At 39.5% G+C, this 23322-nt stretch overlaps 1 protein-coding gene across 4 annotated transcripts in view; it reads right to left on the reverse strand.

Annotated features, from left to right (window-relative positions):
* The window catches only part of snx7 (sorting nexin 7), a 48310-nt gene that overhangs the window by 18871 nt on the left and 6117 nt on the right, over positions 1-23322 (reverse strand). For 3 of the 4 annotated variants that reach the window (XM_033028885.1, XM_033028884.1, XM_033028886.1), the window contains exons 3-5: positions 11181-11360; positions 2685-2795; positions 289-447 (exon numbers count right to left, since the gene is read on the reverse strand). In XM_033028885.1, the coding sequence (XP_032884776.1) occupies positions 289-447; positions 2685-2795; positions 11181-11360 (450 nt within the window). Of the gene's footprint in view, positions 1-288; positions 448-2684; positions 2796-11180; positions 11361-15974; positions 16115-23322 lie in introns of those variants that run through there. The other variant, XM_033028887.1, reaches the window with a different exon arrangement.

Here is a 23322-nt window from a genome sequence, read left to right on the forward strand (position 1 = left end):
AAAATCTGAGGGTGAGAGGGGGGGAGCTGGCACTTAAGAGAAATTATGAAACTCAAACAGATCTTGCAACAGACAAACATTTTTTGGAAATAATTGCATTTGACAAATAACAATACAAATATTGTTGTCTGCCAAAAACTAACTATGCAGATGCCCTTAATTGTACATCAAGCAATTTATAACTCTCCTTATTAAAATCTATCTCGATGAATAATTCTGTTAAAGCACACAGAACATTTCCCAGTTTTGCTACTATAATGGGTAAATGTGAATAGTTTTTACTCATGCCTGAACAGTGAGAAATGTTTTGAAGTCCTCATTAAAAGACAATGTTGGATGGTCCGCAATTCTGTTTAAAAATTTATGCAGTGCCTTCCGGCGCATTTCTATGAAACTTTCATTAAATCGTTCCACCATCTCTCTCATTGAAAATTTCTCTGGCAATGGCTAAATAGAAAGAGAAAATTAAAAATGGTTACATTAGCATCACACAGTAACCATCCACAATAAATGAGTACATCATGAGCTCTATTTTAACACTTAATTTCACACTAATTAAACTACTTAAAATACCGAGACAACAAACCTTAGAGCTAAAAAGCACACTCTGTAAATGATTATAATTTATGGGAATGACTGCTATCTTAGTTATAAAAGTATTGGGCTAAAATATTTACTGCAGAAAAAATTTAGAGTTAGTAATTGGACAATGGATTTAATAACTTTTTATTTTCAGTGATTTAAAATCAAATTTCAATAAGAATTCTGAGAATCAGTCAAATCACAAATGAATGATGGCCACTTTCATCTATGACACTATGATTCAAACTATACCCAGCAAATTTCACATCCTGAAAGTGGTTAAAACTGGAAAAGTTCCTTAAAATCTACCTGCTTTCCCTGCCAATAGAATTATTTTATGATAGCAATCATGACCATGAAATGAGAAAAATCCAAGAATAACCAAGGAGGGTTATGCTTGATTGAAAGGCATAAATATTGTAGAATTATACTTTTCATTTGTTAGGAACTATTATTTGTGATGGATACCACCACAGCAAGGAATGTGAATTACACACGACTCAAACAGTGAAGCAACTAGAGCAGAAATAAAGTTCATGCTTCACACAATAAATTGACATGCTATGTACTCTTTCCAACAACAAACCTGCTGGGCATTTCCATTGATGACAACTGGGATATTAAGCTGGAAACAAATGATTTCTTTCCACTTCAGAATTCCTGCTTGTTTTCAAGTATCACAAAAGATTTCAATGTCATGAAAATAAGAACAAAGAAAATGCTCAAAAAAATACACACCTCTGATATAATGTAGAAGATGGATTCACTCAGAGGTTAGTTACTTTTATGGACCATGCTCCAAAATTTACATATCCAGTCAATAAATTATATTCTCCAAAGTTTCAATTATTAGAGATCACAAAAGCTCAGTAGTCATTTTTCTTGATAGGACACTGACATAATAATCCACAAAATTGCTTGATTTTCACTGCAGACACATACAGCACTAATGGCCTCAGTCCTGCTGTGCTGCTGAAAAATAAAAACTAACCATCAAGAGTATGTTAACAATGAAACATGCCATGACAGGTAACAGATAGGATCTGGATCGGGCTAAACGTTGAAGAGAATTTCCAAAAACGATGCTTGACCTTCGAAAATCAATTAATCTGTTTTCTTGGGAATTCTCTGCAAAGTTAGTCTATTTGATGGGCCAATACTGATGATATGCAACAAACATCAGGCACTTCAACACATCAGGTCCCTCAAATGACCAGCTTCAGGAAATCCAGGCACAACAGTTTAAGTCTGAGAGCCACTTGGAAAGAAATACTCTGGGAAAACAAAGTGTTCCGATGCTTTGTAGTTTTCCTATTCCTATCTTACACCCCCCCCCCCCAGTTACTTGTCTGGTGACAGTAGTTTTATGCATTTCACTCTTTCATCTTAAGTTTATTTATCCATTAATCATTTGGAATCATGCTATATTTGCTTACTCTCTCCATAACACCTAACATCATGCTTGTACTTCATGCTTTTCTCCCTATAACCATTTCCTTGGCACCAGGGGAAACAGTATAAAATAAAGCAGCAATGGAAAGTAGTGGCACATGTCAGATGTGCATTAATGTCAGCATTTATTTTGAAACCAAATGTGAGCTTTGCTTAAGATTGGCAAGCAGAACTGGGGTCAAGTTATTGATTATGTGAGGTAGTTAAAAGGTAGGAAGCCAAATTAGTCACACAAATTAGATGATACAGTTCACGTTTAAAATAATAAAATAGAGGTCCTTACTGAACTTTCATGGTCATATGCCAAAGAATCTTTACACAGTACATGGTCTGCATTTTAAATGGCTGGATCACTCAGGTTTGACACCACAGATTTGGCTCCAGTTCATAACCATAACAAGCACTCCCACAGAAAATGTGGATATGACCAAGGACCTGATTTAGGAAGCTACATTTAAACAATACCTGCTTGTTCTCCTATGCACACACACAGACCTTCAACTAGTATAAACTGAAAATAAGTCACAATAATACATAAAATATATGATTTTTTAGCATTAAAAATGAAATTCTTATGAAATGTCCTTTAAATTGCTTAAATATAGACATTTAAAATATTACATAAGATTTTTCAAAAACAATTCACTTACAGGAAGAATAAACGTAGAATGAGCTGCTTCAAGTTGGGTTTTTAGCCAAAAGAAATCCTGATAACGTCTACGAACCTCATACTCACTGGAGTCAAATTCACTGCGTGTAGTCTACAAACAGCATTAAATAGTACAAAAAACATCAGTACAGTTCATCTTGAAGCAGAAAAACACAAACATTTTAGCTTGTTAAAATATACTTATAACTGCTGGGATTGATATCCTACATTGGCTTTTGTTTTAACTGTTGAACCTTTTGTACAAGGGTATTAAAAAAATGGATCTATAGATTATGGCGTTACAATGTTTATCAAAATTATGAATAACCGAAGACCTGTGAAGAATGAAGGAAAATGCTGTAAAACTGGTTTAGCTCTAGAACTGCAATGACATCTGTACTGGATTCCATTTTGATCACACTATTCCAACACAAATCATTGGGGCAAATAAGAATTAAATGCGGATCAACCATGCTGAGAACCTCAAGAATGAGAAATAAGTATTAAACCTATGAGACCGGGTATTTATTCTGAGAATAAAGGTTGGAATTGAGATAAGAGATTTCCTAAATTAGAGCATGATGAATGCTTGATATTCTCTACTTTGGGCCGCTGTGGAAACAGTGTTGTTGCATTCATTCAAAGCATTGATCAATCAATATCTGGGTGTTAAGGAAATCAAGAAATGTGTGGATAACTCTGCAGTGAAATATCAGCTAAGTTAATGAAGACAGTGATGCAAACAGGATGAGGTCCTGCAAAGTGAATATAGGAAGTTGGACAAAACGTTAAAAAGCAGAAACTCCAGGTTAATGATCTCTAGATTACTGACAGTATCATGTGAGAGTAAGGATAGGAACAGGAATAGGACAGATGAATGCGTGACTGAGGATTTGGTGTTGGAAACAGGTGATTCAGATTTTTGGATCATTGGGATTTCTTCTGGAGCATAGGTTGCGCCTGAACTGGACAGGAACCAATATCCTGGCAGGTGGGTTTGCTAGTGCTATAGGGTTGGGTTTAAACCAGATTGGCAGAGGACAGGATCCAGTGTAGGACTGAGGCAGGTGAGAGGATTGAAATTGGTATGGATGGTGATGAAAGCAAGTTCACTGGACAGGATGGGCAGGAACACAACAGGAAGGACCTCGACCCGAAACGTCACACATTCCTTCTCTCCAGAGATGCTGCCTGTTCCGCTGGGTTACTCCAGCATTTTGTGTCTACCTAATGAGGAAGGACTGTTGGATTAAATTGTATACTTTTTAATGCGAGGGGCCTGACAGGCAAGGTGGATTAATTCAAGGTGTGGATAGGTACGTGTCCCGTCTCTAGCATTCCTCCTTCTCATGGACTCTCCCTGCCTGCCTACCTTCTAGCCTCTTTGAGCGTTTTAATTTCCAACTGCTGGTACATCATCAATTGAGTTGACTTCTCCACCTCCCTAATCCACTCCAACCTCAGCCCCTCCGCTCACTCAGTAACAATCCCAACATTGTTATTAAACCCAACTACAAGTTGTAATCTGGCAGGCTGACCTCTACCGTGCTGAGGCCAGGCACCAGCTCTCAGACGTGTCCTCATACCTACCCCTTGGGGTGGAAGATTGCAACCTTCACGTGGTCCGCCCTGTTTCAACGAATGCAATCAACCCGGCGTGCACTTTCAAATAAGATCAAATAGAACAAGTTGTCATACAACTTTAGGCTGTGCACGCCATACGCAAGAAGAAGATACCTACCCCTTGAGCAGGACCCCACAGACAAACACCAGGTCATCATCTCCAAGACTGTTTCCAATTTTATCACCACTGGCGATCTCTGCACCACTGCCACCGACCTTATCGTTTCCCAGCTCCATACTGCCCACCTCCAGCTCTTTCCCAAAATCCATAAACAGGACTCCCCTGGCAGACCTTGGGTCTGAAGAAGGGTTTCGGCCCGAAACGTCGCCTATTTCCTTCACTCCATAGATGCTGCTGCACCCGCTGAGTTTCTCCAGCATTTTTGTTTACCTTCCCCTGGCAGACCTATTGTTTTTGCTTGCTCCCACCCCACTGAGCTCACCTCCAAATATCTTTATTCCACCCTATCCCCTTTGTCCCTTCCAACACACCTCACACACTCTTCAACCTTCAGGTTGTAGGCACCCAAAGCCGCATCTTACCATGATGAGTAAGATGGTATGTTCAGTCTCTTTTTACCTCTATCCCATGCTAGGAAGATGTCAAGGCCCTCTGGATCTTCCTTGACCAGGGACCCAATCAATTCTCTATCAATACTCTCTTTGGTCTGGCAGAACTTCTTCTCATGCACAAACTTCTCTTTTGACTCCTTTCACTTTCTGCTAAATGTGTAGCCGTGGATATTCGCATCGGCCCCAGCATTGCCTGTGTTTTTGTTGGTATGTCGAACAGTTCTTGTTCCAAACATACACTAGCACCATCTCAGCTATGTTAACGACTCCATCAAATTCTCTGGCAATAAAGGCTATGGCAGTCAACTTGTGTTTGCAACTAGATTCATCACGAGAGCAAACTCATTTCCTTGTCTTCTCACTACAAAGTAACATAATACATTCAGGAGTACGACCCTAATTCCTGCTTTACTATTCAAGGAGATCTTATACCAGAGGAACGTTCATTATTAATTTCATATTCCTCCATCCTTTCAATATTCAATCAATCTATATTGAATTATATCAATAATTCAATGTATTTGGCCCTCAAGATGATAAATACAAAGATTCACTACCCTTAGGTGAACCTTTCTTCAAAAAAACATTTTTTAATTGTGAATTGCTTATCCCTTATTTTGGCACGAGAATCCAACTCCTAAAACCCATGGAAACATCACCCCAGGGTCTATTCTGCAAGACCGAATAAAAGTTTGCTCTGTTTCAATGATATCATCACCAAATCTAAACTCTGGATCCAGACTGCTTAACCCTTCTTCATAAGACAATCCTCACCACTAATGCCAGTAACCAACCTGGTGATCCTTCATTAAGCTCCATATCACCACGTATATATTCCCTAGTGACAGATGTAACCTCTCCGATTAATGTTTTACTAGAGGCCTTACATAAGCATCCAATTAGATATTAAATGGAATATGCTTGGTGACTGATTTAGGAATCTAACATTTCTCAATCAATCCCTCAATTCAAAAGAAACAAAATAATAATTAATATATTTTGTAATTAAGATGCTCAGCACATTCCTGTTGCAGTCTTAATTATACCAGCAATCTAGCTCTTCAACAATAAAAAAACACCCTTAGCACTTCTATTCCACCATTATGCACAGATTCAAATTTCAACTTTCACCTATTATTTGTAAGTTTGTAATTAGTCTATTTAAATAGTTTATTGATTAGCTGCCTCACTTTAAATTCCACTACAGACTGACTCATTCCCCCAACATTGAGATCAGTCGATATCAGAATACCTGATCTTTACCCAGCAACAAAAAAACTACTCCAACTTTTTATTTTGTCTATCTTGCCATTTGTTTGAGCATTTGTCCTATAAATGTAGAGATTAAGATTACATTTCTCAGATTGCTCATTCATTTTTATTACACAAACAGACCAAAAATTATTTCAATTGTAAATTTGCATTTTAATCACAAATTCTGAATAATCAGGGCTCCACCCAAAATCCAAATCAGAATAGTTTCCACATTTCACATGCATTTAACAAACAAACAAATCATTCAGCTAAATTGCCTGCACCTAATTTGACAAAACTTTTCCAGCTTTCATCATTTGCAATTTTCAGACTATTTCACTATATAAAGTTTTCAAATGCTTTCAGGATTCTTCAGTGTTTAATGCAGCTGCTTCACGTTCTTTATTGAACAGAAAATATCTACTTGGGAGAACATAATCTCCATGAAGATTCCAAAAAGAATCAGGGTTGCGGCACAATATTCTCCTTAGTTTCCTGATATTTTGCATTGGATTTTGCAAAGTTTGCCTACCTTCACTAGAAATAATTAACAATTGTTAAAATAATTAATTTTACACTCAAGTTTCTCACAATAATGACAACTGTTCACATTTTAATTATTTTACAAAATCACATCTCTTCAGTAAAAGATAGTTAGCACAATACATCTAGAGCTTACTAATTCTAGTGTGAAAATGTTCAATATTCATTGAAATATAGAGGTCCATTTCAACCATCAGGTTTACATCAGAGAAAGCCCATTCACCTAATTTTTCTTCATGCAATTTCCCTACATTCCCAACTTTCCTCCAGATTCTATTTCTCATCTACACAAGAGGGGCAATTAACCTACGAAACCACAGGGTTTTAGGATATGGGAGAAAATAGGAGCAGCTGGGTAAAACCATAGAGCCACAGGGAACATGTGCAAATTCCATGCAGAGAGCACCGAAGATTAGGATTGAGACTGGGTAGCAGAAGACGAGTTAGCAGCTCCACTTGCTGCATCACTGTTCTATTCAATATCCCCATTTCATGCTGTTAAGATAGATAATAAAACTGGCAGCTGAAAGTATACCGAACAGAGCTTACCTTTAATTTCCTGAACAGCAGATAGATACCACAAATAAAACATTAATGGGAAGTGTCATTTTAACCAAACACAAGAAATTAAATCGACAGTAGCTGTGTCAGAAATTAATTGCCTCACCTCACAATTATTTTATTCAAGATATTATTTCCTCATAAATCAGATATGGTTTTGTATATTGGCTTTAAAAGTGCTGCAACTTCACACATGTACTAACTAAGGAAATTTATGAGCTATATTTGAGAAGATCCTTTTGGTAAAATAAGGTACAGGTGCACAACCTTTTATCCGAAATTCCGGAAACCGAAAAGCTCCGAAAATCGGACATTTTCGGTCCTGGAAAAAAGGGAGGGTATATTGCCTGGGAGAGTAGGAATCCCTAGACCTAGTACAGTGAGCGTCCACCGAGGGTCGCCCAGAGAGGTTCCGCGGTCACCTCTCCGGGTGACCCTCGGTGGACGCTCACTGAACTAGGGATTCACAAAAATTCTGGAGAAACTCCGCGGGCGCAGCAGCATCTATAGAGCGAAGGAAATAGGTAACGTTTCGGGCCGAAACCCTTCCTCAGACTGCCCTATCAGTCCCCCCCTATCAGTCTGAGGAAGGGTTTCGGCAAAGGGAGGAGGGAGAAGGGAAAAGAGAGAGGAAGGATCTGCCGGACATGCTGTGTGTGTGTGTGTGTGTGTGTGTGTGTGTGTGTGTGTGTGTGTGTGTGTGTGTGTGTGTGTGTGTGTGTGTGTGTGTGTGTGTGTGTGTGTGTGTTTGTTGGAGTCTGAGGGGAGAAGGAGAGAAGGGAGATAAGAGAAGGGAGAGAAGGGAAGCGAGGAAGGGAAGGGAGGGAGAGGTCCAGCGGCGGGAACGGATGCCTGGGTCCGGGCATGAGCTGAGTCCGAGGTTTGTAAACGTTGCTGCAACCCCCGGCCCGGCCCTCCGTGTATTGTTCACCGCGTCTTCCTGGAGAGAGGGGGGAGGGCGGGAGCCGGGGCTGTGTGCGTGAAGCACGGCGACTAGAGGGACGGGAGAGCTGCCCCAGGAGCGTGAGGGCACCTCCCCCTTCTCCATTCCCCTTTCTTCCCCCTCTACCTCTCTACTCTCTCTCGGCCCGCAGCGATCTGCCGGACATGCTGTGTGTGTGGTTGTTTGTCGGAGTCTGAGGAGAGAAACGCCGGCACTAAGAGCGAGCGAACGCGCGGACAGAACGGACAAAAGCAACGATCATAGGTCGGAATAGGTGACCAAAGATCTTTGTAGGTGACATTTCGGGTCGAGACCCCTCTTCTGACTGACTCAGGGGAAAGAGGATCAAGAGCTATGGACGGTACCAAGGACAAGTGAATGGAAGATATGCCGATATCTCCCGTTTCCCTTTCCCTTGACTATCAGTCTGAAGAAGGGTCTTGACCCGAAATGTCTACCAACGCCGCTCTATGAACGTTGCTTTCGTCCGTCTGTCCACGCTTTCGCTCACTCTTGGTGCCGGCGCTTCTCCCCTCATGGCAGCTATTGAAAAAGTCGACCCGAAATATCACCTATTTCCTCCTATTATCACGTATAGGCTGATCCGCTGATTTACTCCAGCCTTTTGTGTCTGTCTTCGGTTTAATCAGCATCTGCAGTATGTGCCGTTTAAAAAGTACAAGGCATGTGCCGTTTAAAAAGGAAGTGATAAAAAACATTTAAAACATTTAACAACACCTAAACTGTTCCCCCGCAACGCTGCGAGAAGCATTACTGAAGTCGGGTCGGGTTACTGAAATGACGGGGGTTACGCTCCGGTGCGGACTACGCGTCAGTTCATTGTATTTCGCAGGAGTGGACCATCTTGCGCGCTATAAGATCTTTGCTCCAATTGATTTGATTACTCTAGCGCGGGGCCCCCTTAGGCGCGGGGCCCAATTGGGAGAAATAGGTCCTATCGGCTAAAGGCCGGCCCTGACCGGGTAACTGCTGGGATCGAGGCGCAAACTCGCGGCCACGAGCCGAGCACTCTACCACTGAGCCACATGTTAAAATCTACGCTAAAAACTTTCCGTTCGGAAAACCGAAAAATCCCAAAATCCGAGAAGTGTCTGGTCCCAAGGCTTTCGGATAAAAGGTTGTGCACCTGTAATGTATTTAACATTCTTCCCAAATTCAGTATAAAATTTGAACAGTGAAAAACAAACACGCTATAATTCAACTGCCCAGTGACCACAAAAAACTAATCTGTGAAGTGGTTATCGCTGTTCCCAGAGATACTGCCCGATCTGCTAAATATTTCTAGCAGTTTTGCTTTTGTTTCAGATTTCCAACACCTGCATTGTTTTATTTTCCATCTATTTAGTTTTGGCGTGCTACACATCAAGCTGTTTCCGCAACCAATGATCTGGTAAATCACCACATTTCTAATCTCTTCATGCCCCGAGAACATTAAGCGTTGATTACGCCATTAAAATCCAGTTACACCTCATGTAACAAGCATAACATTTTCTGGGATTTTGTTTTAGAAACAGTGAATTTGTTTGTAAATACCTCATGTTCTCCTCAGTTCACTGATTTCTACAAATCTTAATAAAGGTGACGGCAGCAGCACACCCTGCATAGATGCAGGAAACCATCAACAGCAACTGAATTTCTCCATTTATCTACGTGATGGTCTACACTACAAGTTGCTGTCAGATTCCCTCCATTATAAAAAGACAATAGCCATACAATTATTCTGCAGGTTTCTTATAATTCAGTAAAGAATATATAACATTAACTGTTGTATATGTAAAATAAGCTTTCTAAATCGTTAATCATGCTGAAATCAGAGAGGAAAAGGAACATTTCTGTTGCATAATTTTCACTCAGACTTAATTTGAATAAATTTAGAGTTACTATTGTTTCGAATCTTTTCATCGTTAAGTGATTTGATTAATTTAAACTGCAAATTGATTAAAAGGGTATAAAGTAGAATTGTTATCCAAATTAATGTAAATAACGATCAAATAAACACTTCCAAGATATTCCACTTCACCCGAAGCAACATTTGGAATAGAATTTTCAATTAGAAAATGCATAAAAGTAATGAAATTGCATCATATTGCAAACAAAGTTTAATTAAACCATTTCTAATATAAAGATAAACTTAGATACCTTAGAGTGTTTAGTTGACTATTCTTACTCAAGTACAAAAAGTCAGTCCATGTACATTGTACAGAAGCGTCAGTTTTGTTAAATTAAGTTACATTTTTAAGTTTTCACAAATTGTAATGTTTTATATTAAATACCACTCATTTTAATTTCAAATGTGTGTTTACAAACCACTGCTATGATATGAAATGAAATCCTATAGTTTAGTTAGTACAGGCTATTTTTTCTTAAGCTAAATTCATCTTATGAGATCATGTGGCCTAATTTTAGTACATCTTAACATAGTGGAGAGCCACGAAATCTAAACAGAATTGCTCAATATTTTAAAGCTCAATATTTTAAAGCTATTTTTAAGCAGACATTTGATCAGCTTAATGTAAAGAATAATAACCTATAGATATTAATCATTCAGTGCTCTTAACTGGCCTGTTATACTGGTGAATAGCATTCAAACGTAGCACCTTAAGGACTAACTTAGGTGATAACAAAAGCATGAGAGAGATTTTGGGTGTAGCAGTGTTAAAAGCTGGACTACTAACATTTCTTGTAAAAATTGCCCAACAAAACAAAATTGTAAAAAATTGAAATCTGCTAAAAAGCATCCATATTTGGCTGCAGTTAATTATAGAAACCATCATGGTACGTTGAAACATGAATGAACTGAGCCATGGAACTGCTGTTTTGTCGTTTATTATCAGTTCTCACCTGTCATTCACCACATTGCTCACTAGGAACTTACTTGCAAATTCATTACTTTGGAACAAGATGCAAGCATAATTAAGTTGTCAGCTTACTGAATTCAATACAAGAACCACAAACCTGAGTAATTAGTTTATCTTTTACCTTTGTCAATATTCTGTAAGTAAAATAGGTTTCCATTGCAGTGGCATGCTGTTGTGGATCATCTACTGCGACAAAAAGATCTTTGTCTGGTTCATCGTCCAAAGTGTGTTGATTAGTCATGGAGGAAGGTGAAGTCGGCATGGTGATACTGTTAGAACTGGTATCAGCGAAAGTACCATTCTGTTGAAAGACAAATCACGATAGTCACTTACCCTTCCCATTATACTTCGTAATACTTATCTTTTACTCAACATGACACTATATATTGGAAGCTGTTGTACACAAACTCCGTAGTGTTTTACTACAACCACGACTACATTTCAAAAATACTTCACCAACCACAAAGTGCTCTGAGATACTTTAGAAAAAACACAAAAATAATTATAAATACAAAATCTTCACTCAGAGTAGTTCCAAAAACCTTTCCTCTTTCCCCATCAAAGAAGAAACAAGAGTTTATTGCCACTTTTGTCACTAACAAGTTTAAAACAAATGTAATTTGGGAATATACAGCAGTAATTAGAGTACATGAGTGCAGACTAAATAAAAGCCATGACATGGGAAAATCCTATTCAAGTATAGAAAACCAGTTTAAATCAGGTCTGCAGACCATGGAAATAGGTTTTAACAGAATAAGTCAATCAAAAGATTTAAAATAATAAATTTTCTTACACTGCGTTTTGTGGATTATAAAGTTTTCAGATTCCTGATTTGTTAAATTACCTTTTTTATTCTTGCCTTCTTTACTCATAAATTATAACTAATGCTCTATAGGTCTGTTCTGATAGATTTGCCTTTGCAACTGAATAAAACGTATAAATATCAATTTCAAATATTATAACCTCCATTTACATCATTTGACATTTCCGAAAATCATCTCATTTAATTTTTGGATGTACGCACATCAGTATAGTTGAGAATAAAATAGCAGCTAAGGTTAAAGAAAGTCCATGTACAAGGAAATTCAACAACTTAGTTATCTGAAAGGTATCTAAAACTTTGAAGTTTCAAAGAGTCCCAAGTTCTTATTCCATCCAGTGTGTATTTATATATTTTTACACCCGACAGTCTTAGCAGCAGGGAATTTGAGCCAAAACAGTTACACTCTCCAAAAGGGGCAACACAAGAAGCCAAAATGGTGCCTGAAATGTGGTGGTGGCAGCAGATACGATAGTGGCGTTACAGAGGCTTTTAACTTGAATATACAGGGGATGTAGTGATATTGATCATGTGTATGTGCAAGAGATTAGTTTGGCATCATGTTCTCCACATACACCGTGAGCTGAAAGGCCTGTGTCTGTTCTACAAATTTGCAAACTTTCAAAACTAATGATAAATTGGAAATTCCTAAAGTAATGAGAAAACAAAAATCATTATAACTGGCTCTGAACAATCTGCTTAAAGTGTATTTTTCAAGGTTTAATATTTTAACTTGCATCTGGCAAGTTTCATTGCAAATAGTAGATCAACATTAGAAAATCCTTATTTCTAAAATCTATTAAATAATTATTTTAAGATTATAATTTGACCTGCACTATTCTTGTTCCAGCATAGAAAATCCATCAAACATTTCATTCCAATAAATAATTTAACAAAACATACACAATAGATGCAGGAGTAGGCCATTCGGTCATTCGAGCCAGCGCCAGCATTCAAAGTGATCATGGCTGATCATCCACAATCAGTACCCCGTTCTTGCCTTCTCCCCATTACCCCTTTAAGAGCCCTATCTAGCTCTCTCTTGAAAGTATCCAGAGAACTGGCCTCCACCATCCTCTGAGGCAGAGAATTCCACATGGGAGAACAGAGTCTATCCCTCAGCCACAGTCAGAGTTTTGCAGCAGGGAAATAGGTCCTTCAGCTCAGTATGTCCATACCAACCATCAAGTACCTGTCTATACTATTTCCATTTACCTGCACTTGACCATCAGCCTACTATACCTTGACAATTCAACCACGCATCCAGAGGTTTCCTAAATATTGAGAAAATACCTGAGATAATTTGCATGTCAGTAAACCTGACGAGGGAAAAAATAAAATGAGCTAGTCTTTGTCCCATGTTCTGAGGTAAAATAGTACATATAGGCTGTGGGCTGAGGAGCTTTTTCGTTCAAGTTCGTGACCCAACATGGAACTGCCTGAATTTCTAACATATTGTGTAAAAATATTATATAAATCATGCCTGAAACTCGGCAAGACCAAAACCTGCATATTGTTTTAAATACGAGGAAAACTTCCAATTTTCCGAGAGTAATTGTCCAATCAATGCACGTTTGACATTGAGGTCGGACGCAAATTGACCAGTCCCAAAGCGGCTCCAGACGTTGGCAGCTCTGGAAGGGGGGGGGCGAGTTAGGGTTAGGCATTTTCCTGTCAGTGGAAGATGCCTTGGCCTTCCCCCAGCCTGCAGTGCTCCAGTCCCACTATGGCCGGGACCCCCACTCTGCACACTGGCAGTCAGTGGGGTTCAGTAAACAGGGGAACCCACAGGAACTGCCCTCACCCATTAATTAGGCTGGTTCAGGAGCCAGACCTCTGCGGCAGTCTCATTCAAAATACACACTCACAAATATATTCATAACATTATTTTTATATAATGAAATTATACATAAATATATATGATGACAGTCATATTCACAAGAAATATATATATATATGATTACCCCCCCCCTATAGGTCTGAAGAAGGGTTACGGCCCGAAATCCTTCGCTTCATAGATGCTGCTGCACCCGCTGAGAGGTGTGTGCGTGTGTGGTTTAAATAGACCGCAGCATGGAATTAGGCTCCCCATGGTGTAATATGGGCATTAGACACTAGATGGTGCTTACTTTTTCGATCTCATTTTCTAACTAGGTATAGTAGGCTGCTGGATGCAAATCTCAAGGTCAAATGAAAGATGTGAGTCATCTGTTCTTGAGGTTTACGAATAAGTCATTCATATATCAGAGAATTTGGCTCGGTAGACCAAGCACAGAAATCCAGTTGAAGCTATAATGTGTTCCACTCAATTTCTTGGCAAGCTCATCAGCTTAAGCTTCAAAAGCGAGATTTCTGAGCTATGATTAATCACAGGCATGTACTAAATCAATATTAGTATTACTTTTTTACTCCCATACACTTTCCTGTCCAGGGTCTTATTTCGCCCAAAGACCTTCAAAAGGTTCTCTTTTTCAGAATTCCAAAAATACTCGATTCATAAGTTCCAAGGTCAATGTGACAATTTTCAACATGCAATCAACATGCAATTCTTTTGCATCTGGTCAACCGATTCTCAATGCTTGCTAGCATATTAGCCCTATTTCAAAGCATCCCAAACTAGTTCCCCAACCTCTTGTGCAAGATTTAATTGCAAGCCAAATAAAAATCCAAGCATACCATACTCCCACCTACTTTTCTACCTACATCGTCAAATCAGCCCAATTAGTGAAACTGTTCACTTTTCATAAATCCACTAAATTGTGATAGCATATACATTAATTTAGATTCCTTTCTTTCTGAAAAACAATCTTTCAATACCACCCCCGACTCCTTCCATGAAGCCAATTTTGTATCCAGTTTGCTACCACACCCTTGATCCCTTGTGATCTCACTTTCAAGAGCAGCCTCCCATTCGGTTCCTCATGAAAAGCCTTGCTAAAGTCAAGGCAAAGAATTTCTACTACCCTGCCTTCACACTCCTCTTGGTCACCCTTTCAAAATAAATTTCACAAACTGACAAAAGAGAACTTCTTATGCGCAAAAACAGGTTGACTATCCCAATTTATTTTCAAAAGGGTGGGCTGCGCGACTCACGTCGCAGTGGCCTCTGCAGTCCGTCTGTCATTTTTTTCTTTTTTTTTGTCTCGTTTGTATGTAGTTTTTTGTTTTTTTTTAAACTGGGTATGTGTGTGGGGGGCGGGGGGTGGGGTGGGGAAACTTTTTTAAATCTTTCCCCTGCACGGAGAACCTGACCTTTTCTCTGTCGGGTCTCCGTTGTCGTTGGGGCCAAGCACCGTGGAGCGGCCTCCAACCGGAACAACCTGGGGCTCCAGTCGCTGAGCTGCGGACTACTCACCATCGCGGAGCTGGCCGAGTTCGGAGCGGGAGGAGCGGTGGTGGAGTGCTGCTGCGACCCGACCCAGAAGATTCGGAGGTTCCAACCGCCGGCCCGGTGGACGGTGACACCGGGAGCCCGCGGGTCCCTGCTGGGAGACCGCTTTTCGGGGCTTCCGCAACGGCGACTTCTCCCGCCCGAGTTGCGGGGTTGAGGATGACCTGGAGTGGGGCCTTACATCGCCTGGCGCGGCTTTAAATGGCCGCGGGACTTGTTAGCGTACGCCGGGGCTCCAACACCAAGACCCGGAGCAGGGCCTTGCATCACCCGGCGCGGCTTTATAATTGCCGCAGGACTTATTTACCATCGCCCGCCGGGGGCTTTGACTCTGACATCGGGAGGAGAACGAGGAGTGCAGGGGAGAGATAAGACTTTGCCTTCCATCACAGTGAGGAGGAGATTCACTGTGATGGATGTTCGTGTAAATTGTGTTGTGTCTTGGTTCTTCTTCTTGTTTGTATGACTGCAGAAACCAAATTTCGTTTGAACCTCTAGGTTCAAATGACAACAAATAAATTGTATTGTATTGTATTGTAAAAGAGATAATTTGTTATTGCCGATTCTATCATCTTTAATCTGCTGGAGGAACTCAGCAAATTAAGCAACATTGCCGTTCCAGATTGATCCTGCCTGACAGAATCTCTGCTGGTATTTGATTCAGCTGTCCTGCCAGACCTCACTTTTATGGATAATTTACTCACCAGCTACTTGACTATCAAACATCCGCAATCCACCAACATCATTTTTGAAACATGGCATCAGACTTGGCATCTAATGCAAGTGCTGAGTCTCCATTTAATCCCACTCAACATCACACCATCGCCTCTGCCTCAGCTACTTAAAATTCAGAGTGTACTCAATGCACCACTGTGCTGCAGGAAGCCAACTTTGAACACCCAAGCATTATTAGTGATTCACCTGACTAATTAACTGGCAACCAAGCCGTAACACGTTCCAACTCCACCCCACTTGTTTACCAAATCAAATAGTTGAAAGTCACATGTTTTTTACTCTGCAGCTTTAAAAGGTAAATTAATTTCTCGCTTTGTGGCAACTACAAAACATTAATTTGCAATAGCAATTTCTCACAACTGAAACTTAGTTGAGTAAACAGTTAAAAATCACTGTTCACAGCATCCTAGATTATTGGATAGGAAAAGATATTCAGGATGAATATCCACCATTTAGAACAGGACCTTAGCAAGAGATAGGCTTTCACAAAGGCTGCATTGAGAAAGGTGGAAGCTGCAGAGTTTAAGGGGAAATTCTAAAGCAAGACCTAGAACAGGAACCAATGTGCAAATCAGAGTCTAATTCAAACAAGACTTGAGGAAAAGCAGAATGTTTAGTCGGCTAAAAAGAGTTGAAACGGTAAAGGGACATAATGACATTTAAAGACCAATTGAAAAAATGTGGCTTTAATATTTCAAAAAGGTTTCAGAGAATTAAAATTAAATTATGATGGCAGAAAAGCAAAATAGTTGAAGACTTCCCAGTCTTAATCTACAATAACAGATAACTGAAATATTTTATTTGTCCTTCTAAAGCACATCTGGATTACATGCTTAATATACAAAGACTCAATCTCAGTATTGAGAGATAACTGTCACAGCGGATTAGGTGTAGAATTGGATGGAATAGTTTAAAAATCATTAGCGAATGAAAATGATCTCCATGTCAGAGAACTTGGCTGGAAAAAATATGTTTAAATGAAACGGGATTATAAATACAACATGTCAGGGAATTGGAATCTTTAAACAGAATGAACTAATGGGGTTAAATAATTTGTTCTGCATTTGCTTTCCATTTTGTAAACCAGGCTTTAATTCCCCCACTAACAAAGATGCGCATTGTGGCTGAAAATTTGTGCTAGAACCTAATTTGGAACACTGGCACAATGGCCAGCAGAATTCCTTAATGAGCAATGATGTTTTTAAGAACCATAGGCTCTGGTTCCCTGCAGAGACAAAAGAGCACAAATAAAACACTACTTTCTCTGAGTGAAAGGCATGTAAATTTCAATTGAAAGCATGGAAAATTTCATGAACAAGAAAGCAGATACCAAGAAAGTACATCAAGAATTGGCTTCTTTCTTGACCTACAACTGGCCATGTCACGATACTTGAAATATTGTGAATACATTCAATGCTCTCTTTGAAACATGATCTGAGTTACTGGAAAACCAGGAACAGAAGAATATTGTTCCAATAGAGAAGGCAAGATAGCACAAGCTTTCTAAATTTGTAGACAACTGGTGCTATAGGGTGATTTCACGAAAGGTCACTGGAGCGTAGATCCGCACCCACGTGACCGAAAATTTTAACTGGAGTACATGCGTCACTTCCGGTACATGTTAGTGAATGGGAAAACACGCACTTTCACACCCGTTAAAAACATCGAAAACGGCCTGTTTTTGAGCTGCAATTAACTGTACCAGTCGGGGTGACCGTGAGGAACAGCTACCTAAATTTACAGTCCAAAAAAAAGATAGAAACTAAGGTAAATACAAGAGGGAGCTGAACGTGTAAAAAGAGCGGAAGTTGTTAGCGGACATTTACTGTGGAGATTTAAAGATCGAAAATATCGGGAATTATCGCGTTTGCTCGCTGCATTTCATCAAAAGTAAGGCATTATTGACTTTTTATCTTTATTCATTTGTTATATGAAAAGTATTAAAAGTTAAAAATCCGTCAGTAAAATTGCAAAATCGCCCATGGTTCTCAGGTGGGTTTTAACATGCAAAATGAAAACGCTTCTGAAGCTCCATTTACCATTTAAATAATCGTAAACTATCAATGCGTTTTGAAATAAATTTTACTGAGATGCAAGCTAAGGAATGTGATAATTGTCAGCTGTTAGTTGGACAAAAGCAGGACATTTTATTATTTGCCAAAATATATTTCTCAATGTTTCTTGTTTAAAGCCTGCACAATCACCCGAACTACTTATTTATTTATTTATCATCTAATAACAGACAAGCCTGCAGCATGGAATGATGTCAACAATCCTGATTGGGCACCCACTGTGAGCAGGATAGACAATGTGCACAAGAACGCCATCAACTTGCAGAGCTATAGATGCTTGAGCTGCAACCAAATCTGCTTTAATACTGAAGTCTGAAGAAGGGTTTCGGCCCGAAACGTCGCCTATTTTCTTCGCTCCATAGATGCTGCTGCACCCGCTGAGTTTCCCCAGCAATTTTGTGTACCTGCTTTAATACTCTTCTTGTTGCAAGTTGATGGCGTTCTTGTGCACATTGTCTATCCTGCTCACAGTGGGAGCCCAATCAGGATTGTTGACATCATTCCATGTTGCAGGCTTGTCTGTTATTAGATGATAAATAAATAAATAAGTAGTTTGGGTGATTGTGCAGGCTTTAAACAAGAAACATTGAGAAATATATTTTGGCAAATAATAAAATGTCCTGCTTTTGTCCAACAAACAGCTGACAATTATCCCATTCCTTAGCTTGCATCTCAGTAAAATGTATTTCAAAACGCATTGATAGTTTACGATTATTTAAATGGTAAATGGAGCTTCAGAAGCATTTTCATTTTGCATGTTAAAACCCACCTGAGAACCATGGGCGATTTTGCAATTTTACTGACGGATTTTTAACTTTTAATACTTTTCATATAACAAATGAATAAAGATAAAAAGTCAATGATGCCTTACTTTTGATGAAATGCAGCGAGCAAACGCGATAATTCCCGATATTTTCTGTCTTTAAATCTCCACGGCAAATGTCCGCTAACAACTTCCGCTGTTTTTATACCTTCAGCTCCCTCTTGAATTTACCTTAGTTTCTATCTTTTTTTTGGACTGTAAATTTAGGTAGCTGTTCCTCACGGTCACCCCGACTGGTACAGTTAATTGCAGCTCAAAAACAGGCCGTTTTCGATGTTTTTAACGGGTGTGAAAGTGCGTGTTTTCCCATTCACTAACATGTACCGGAAGTGACGCATGTACTCCAGTTAAAATTTTCGGTCACGTGGGTGCGGATCTACGCTCCAGTGACCTTTCGTGAAATCACCCTATACATTATTATGCACTATCTTTCCTCATTCTAAAATAAACTGGGAACTGGAAATGGGAGTGAAAATAAAGTATAAAAGGATCTTCTGATCTATCCCCTCATGTGGTCCTTTATTTCCTCTCCCGAGATCAGTCTCACTTGAAGATCCCATGACTAAGCTCAATTTCTTGTGCTGAAATAAATTGGTTGCACAAAAATAGCTTGCTACCTTACAATCCAAATGGCATGAACATTGAATGCTCGCATTCATGTAATACCATTCCACCTTTTACCATGTCCCACACCGCAGTATGCACAAATTTCTACAAACATCTTCTATCCTCCTCCCTCCTGTCACCTTTCTCCTTTCCCCATCTTCCCAAATTCACCCTGCATTTCCCTTTTATCCCCCTTCCCACCCATTGCCTCAAAAAGGCTACCAGCATCATCAAGGATCCACACCATCCTGGTCACTCACTCATCTCCCCGCTGCCTTCAGGTAGAAGGTACAGGAGCCTGAAATCTGCAACATCCAGGTTCAGGAATAGCATTTTCCCCACAGCCATCAGGCTATTAAACTCAACTCAAACAAAACTCTGATCATTAATAGCCCATTGCACGTTATCTGTATATATATATATATATATATATATATATATATTCATTGGTATATGGTCACACTGATCTGTTAGGTTTTGTTTTTATTTATTCATGCCTACTATATTCTGTTGTGTTGAAGCAAAGCAAGAATTTCATTGTCCGATCTGGGACACATGACAATAAACTCTCTTGAATCTTGACATCTATCCCTCCCTCCTTATCTGGCACCTATGTCTCCTTTTCACTTACAGCCTACTCCACCCACTCAAACCCACTTCAGCTGTATCCACTTCTCACTTGCCAAGCTTTGTACCACTCCCATCCCTCTTTTCCAAGTTTCTCCCTACAAATCCAATCAATCTGAAGAAGTGTCCCGACCAGAAATATCCTCTGTCCATTCCCTTCACAGATGCTGCCTGACCTGCTGAGTTCCTCTGCACTGTGTTTTGCTCAGGATTCAACCATCTGCACTTTCTGGTGTCGACATTAAAATACCTCTCAGCCTGCCAGACATTGGAAAATGTGATTTAAAAATGATAGAATGGTTCTCAGATTAGATACAAGCCTTGGAGATTTATATATCACTTGATCCCTGCCCTCCAATAATCAAAACAGCTTATTCTCACAGGATCATGAGCATTTTAATTATATCAATTGACCTCATCTGAGAAGCAGTAGTATCGGGATCATTTTTTTCTGAACTAATCGAGAGATCCATTTAAATGATCTAGGGAAATAAATTCAAACGGCAAATATAAACTAAATCAATAAATCTGGAATAATATAGTTGTGAAAGTTAATCTGCTTCACTAATGCATTTCTGGGAAGTAAATCTAGCAATAGACAATAGACAATAGGTGTTCGGCCCTTCGAGCCAGCACCAAATGTTATCATATCTACCTCATGTGAGATGCCATGTTTACTGCTTTACATGATTTTTAAACCTCTGGAGCCATATGAAGCCAATATGAAATGCCTAGGATACCAAGGTGGGTCAATCTAATGATCACTCACAGAAACAATAAAGACATAATCGGCTGAGTCGAGCATGCAAAGTCCTCACTAACATTTGGAGACATGCCAAAATTGGGGGAGCTGTCACAATGACAGTTCAAAAATGTTTATTTTTGATCATAAGGAATATTGCCTTACAGTCTGCGACCCCAGTTTCCTCCATGACCATCTTTCAACTAACAGGTGAAAGGTCAGTGTTCCCTTCATTCTAGATTTTTAAAGGAAGCACCTTAAGAGATGGTGGATTAGTATATCGTTAACTATCAACTTTCCTTGGATTCAGAAGAGTTTCCAAAAGTTTAGAAAACGAAGAGAATGCCACTATTGGAGGGAAATAGATAGCTAAAATCTATAGAGCAGCTGGACTAAAGTGACTGGAAAAATGCTGAAATCCATTACTAAGGCAGTTATAGCAGGATTATAGCCCAAATCTAGAGCACCCTGGTGATTCTGCATCTCGAATGTACTGATTTGGCCTCCTTAACTGAGGTTACTCTTGCATTCAAAGAAAAGCTGTGAAAGTATTCATCTCTAATTTTGCGTTTGTCACACAAGGAGAGATTAAGCAGATATACATCCTCAAAGAATGATTACAATGAAGCACAAAAAACTACATGGTAGGTACGATAGAAGACTTTAATTATCCCAATATAAACATGAGGCCTAAAGCAAGACATTTAGAAAATCATATGGCAATCAAACAGCATCAATATGAACTTAAATAGGAGATAGTACTTGACACGTTTGCTATAATCCTTTGTAGATAGGGCAAATAACATTTAAAAAAAAGAGGTTCCAGTATATGAATAAGAAGATAAACACAAAATGCTGGAATAACTCAGCATCTCTGGAAAGAAGGTTGATGTTTCGGTCGCGATGATGTTGCCTGACCCGCAGAGTTATTCCAGCATTTTGTGTCTATCTTTGGTGTAAACCAGTATCTGCAGTTCCTTCCTACACATCCAGTATGTGTAGAGTTGGATTTCCAGAGGAAATCCATAAATCGCCACATAAAAGATCAGGATGTTTGAGTTTCCTGGTAATAGATTGGCTAAAAAATTGTAAGATTAGGATTAATGGGTCATTTGCAGATCCGCAATGTGTATCAGTGGGATGCCACAAGGATCTGCTCTGGATTCTCAAGCATTCAGTTTAAAGAAGTAGTTGAAAGGGTGAAATAAACTGCTGCCAGGTTTGCTAATGTGAACATTGGCAGGTCAGCCTTTTGCTTAGAACAAAAAAGTCAAAGAGATCTAGAAAGATTGGGCGAGTGATCAAGAAATTGGCAAATGGAAAGTTCAACATGCGATTGCAGAGAATTAACAAATCTACAGTTTTAGAATCTTGTGTCACATTTAAGATATGGGAGAACAAACAATTATTCCCTGAAAAGGAATCACTCTCCCGAATTCTCTATTACAAAAAGCTTAACCCATGCTCACCACCTTACCACTCCCCACAAGCTTTTTGAGGCAAGTCAAACAACCTTGAAGCAGTTCAACATGAGCCAGATTAGAGCATTTCACTACAAAGACACCCCTTTCGTCACCCCATCCAGCCATTCACATCCTCCATTTCTAATGCACTGTGGCAATCATATGTACCCTTACAGGCATTGCATCAACTTGCTATGACTTCTTTAATAACATTTTCTAAACTACAGTCACAAGGGCAAAATGCATGCGTATAATTAATTCACATAGATTTGAAATCCATTTGCATTCCTTGATATCACTGAGTTAAGATCTTGAACATGCTGTTGTCGATGTATAAAAATTGCAATGGTTCAAAATAGCAACCCATCTCCTCGTTCGTAAAATTATGGACGTCCTCCCCTATCACTGACCACATTCTATTAAACACTTGACCACAACGCCCTTCCAGCGAAATGGTATTTTGCAAGTGGAAGCACGCCCAAAGGTCTGGTTGCAAAATCTGTAGCTATTTACAAAGGTTTACAAAGTTAATTCCCGGGATGGCGGGACTGTCATATGCTGAGAGAATGGAGCAGCTGGGCTTGTATACTCTGGAGTTTAGAAGGATGAGAGGGAGTCTTATTGAAACATATATATGGAGATTATTAAGTGTTTGGACGCGCTAGAGGCAGGAACCATGTTCCCGATGTTGGGGGAGTCCAGAACCAGGGGCCCCAGTTTAAGAATAAGAGGTAAGGCATTTAGAATGGAGATGAGGAAACACTTTTTCACACAGAGAGTTGTGAGTCTGTAGAATTCTCTGCCTCAGAGGGTGGTGGAAGCCCGTTCTCTGGATACTTTCAAGAGAGCTAGATATGGCTATTAAAGATAGTGGAGTCAGGGGATATGGTGAGATGGCAGGAACGAGGTACTGATTAGGGATGATCAGTCATAATCACATTGAATGGCGGTGCTGGCTCGAAGGGCAGAATGGCCTACTGCTGC

This window comes from Amblyraja radiata, chromosome 10 (genome assembly GCF_010909765.2).
Source record: "Amblyraja radiata isolate CabotCenter1 chromosome 10, sAmbRad1.1.pri, whole genome shotgun sequence".
Classification (NCBI taxonomy): Eukaryota; Metazoa; Chordata; class Chondrichthyes; order Rajiformes; family Rajidae; genus Amblyraja; species Amblyraja radiata.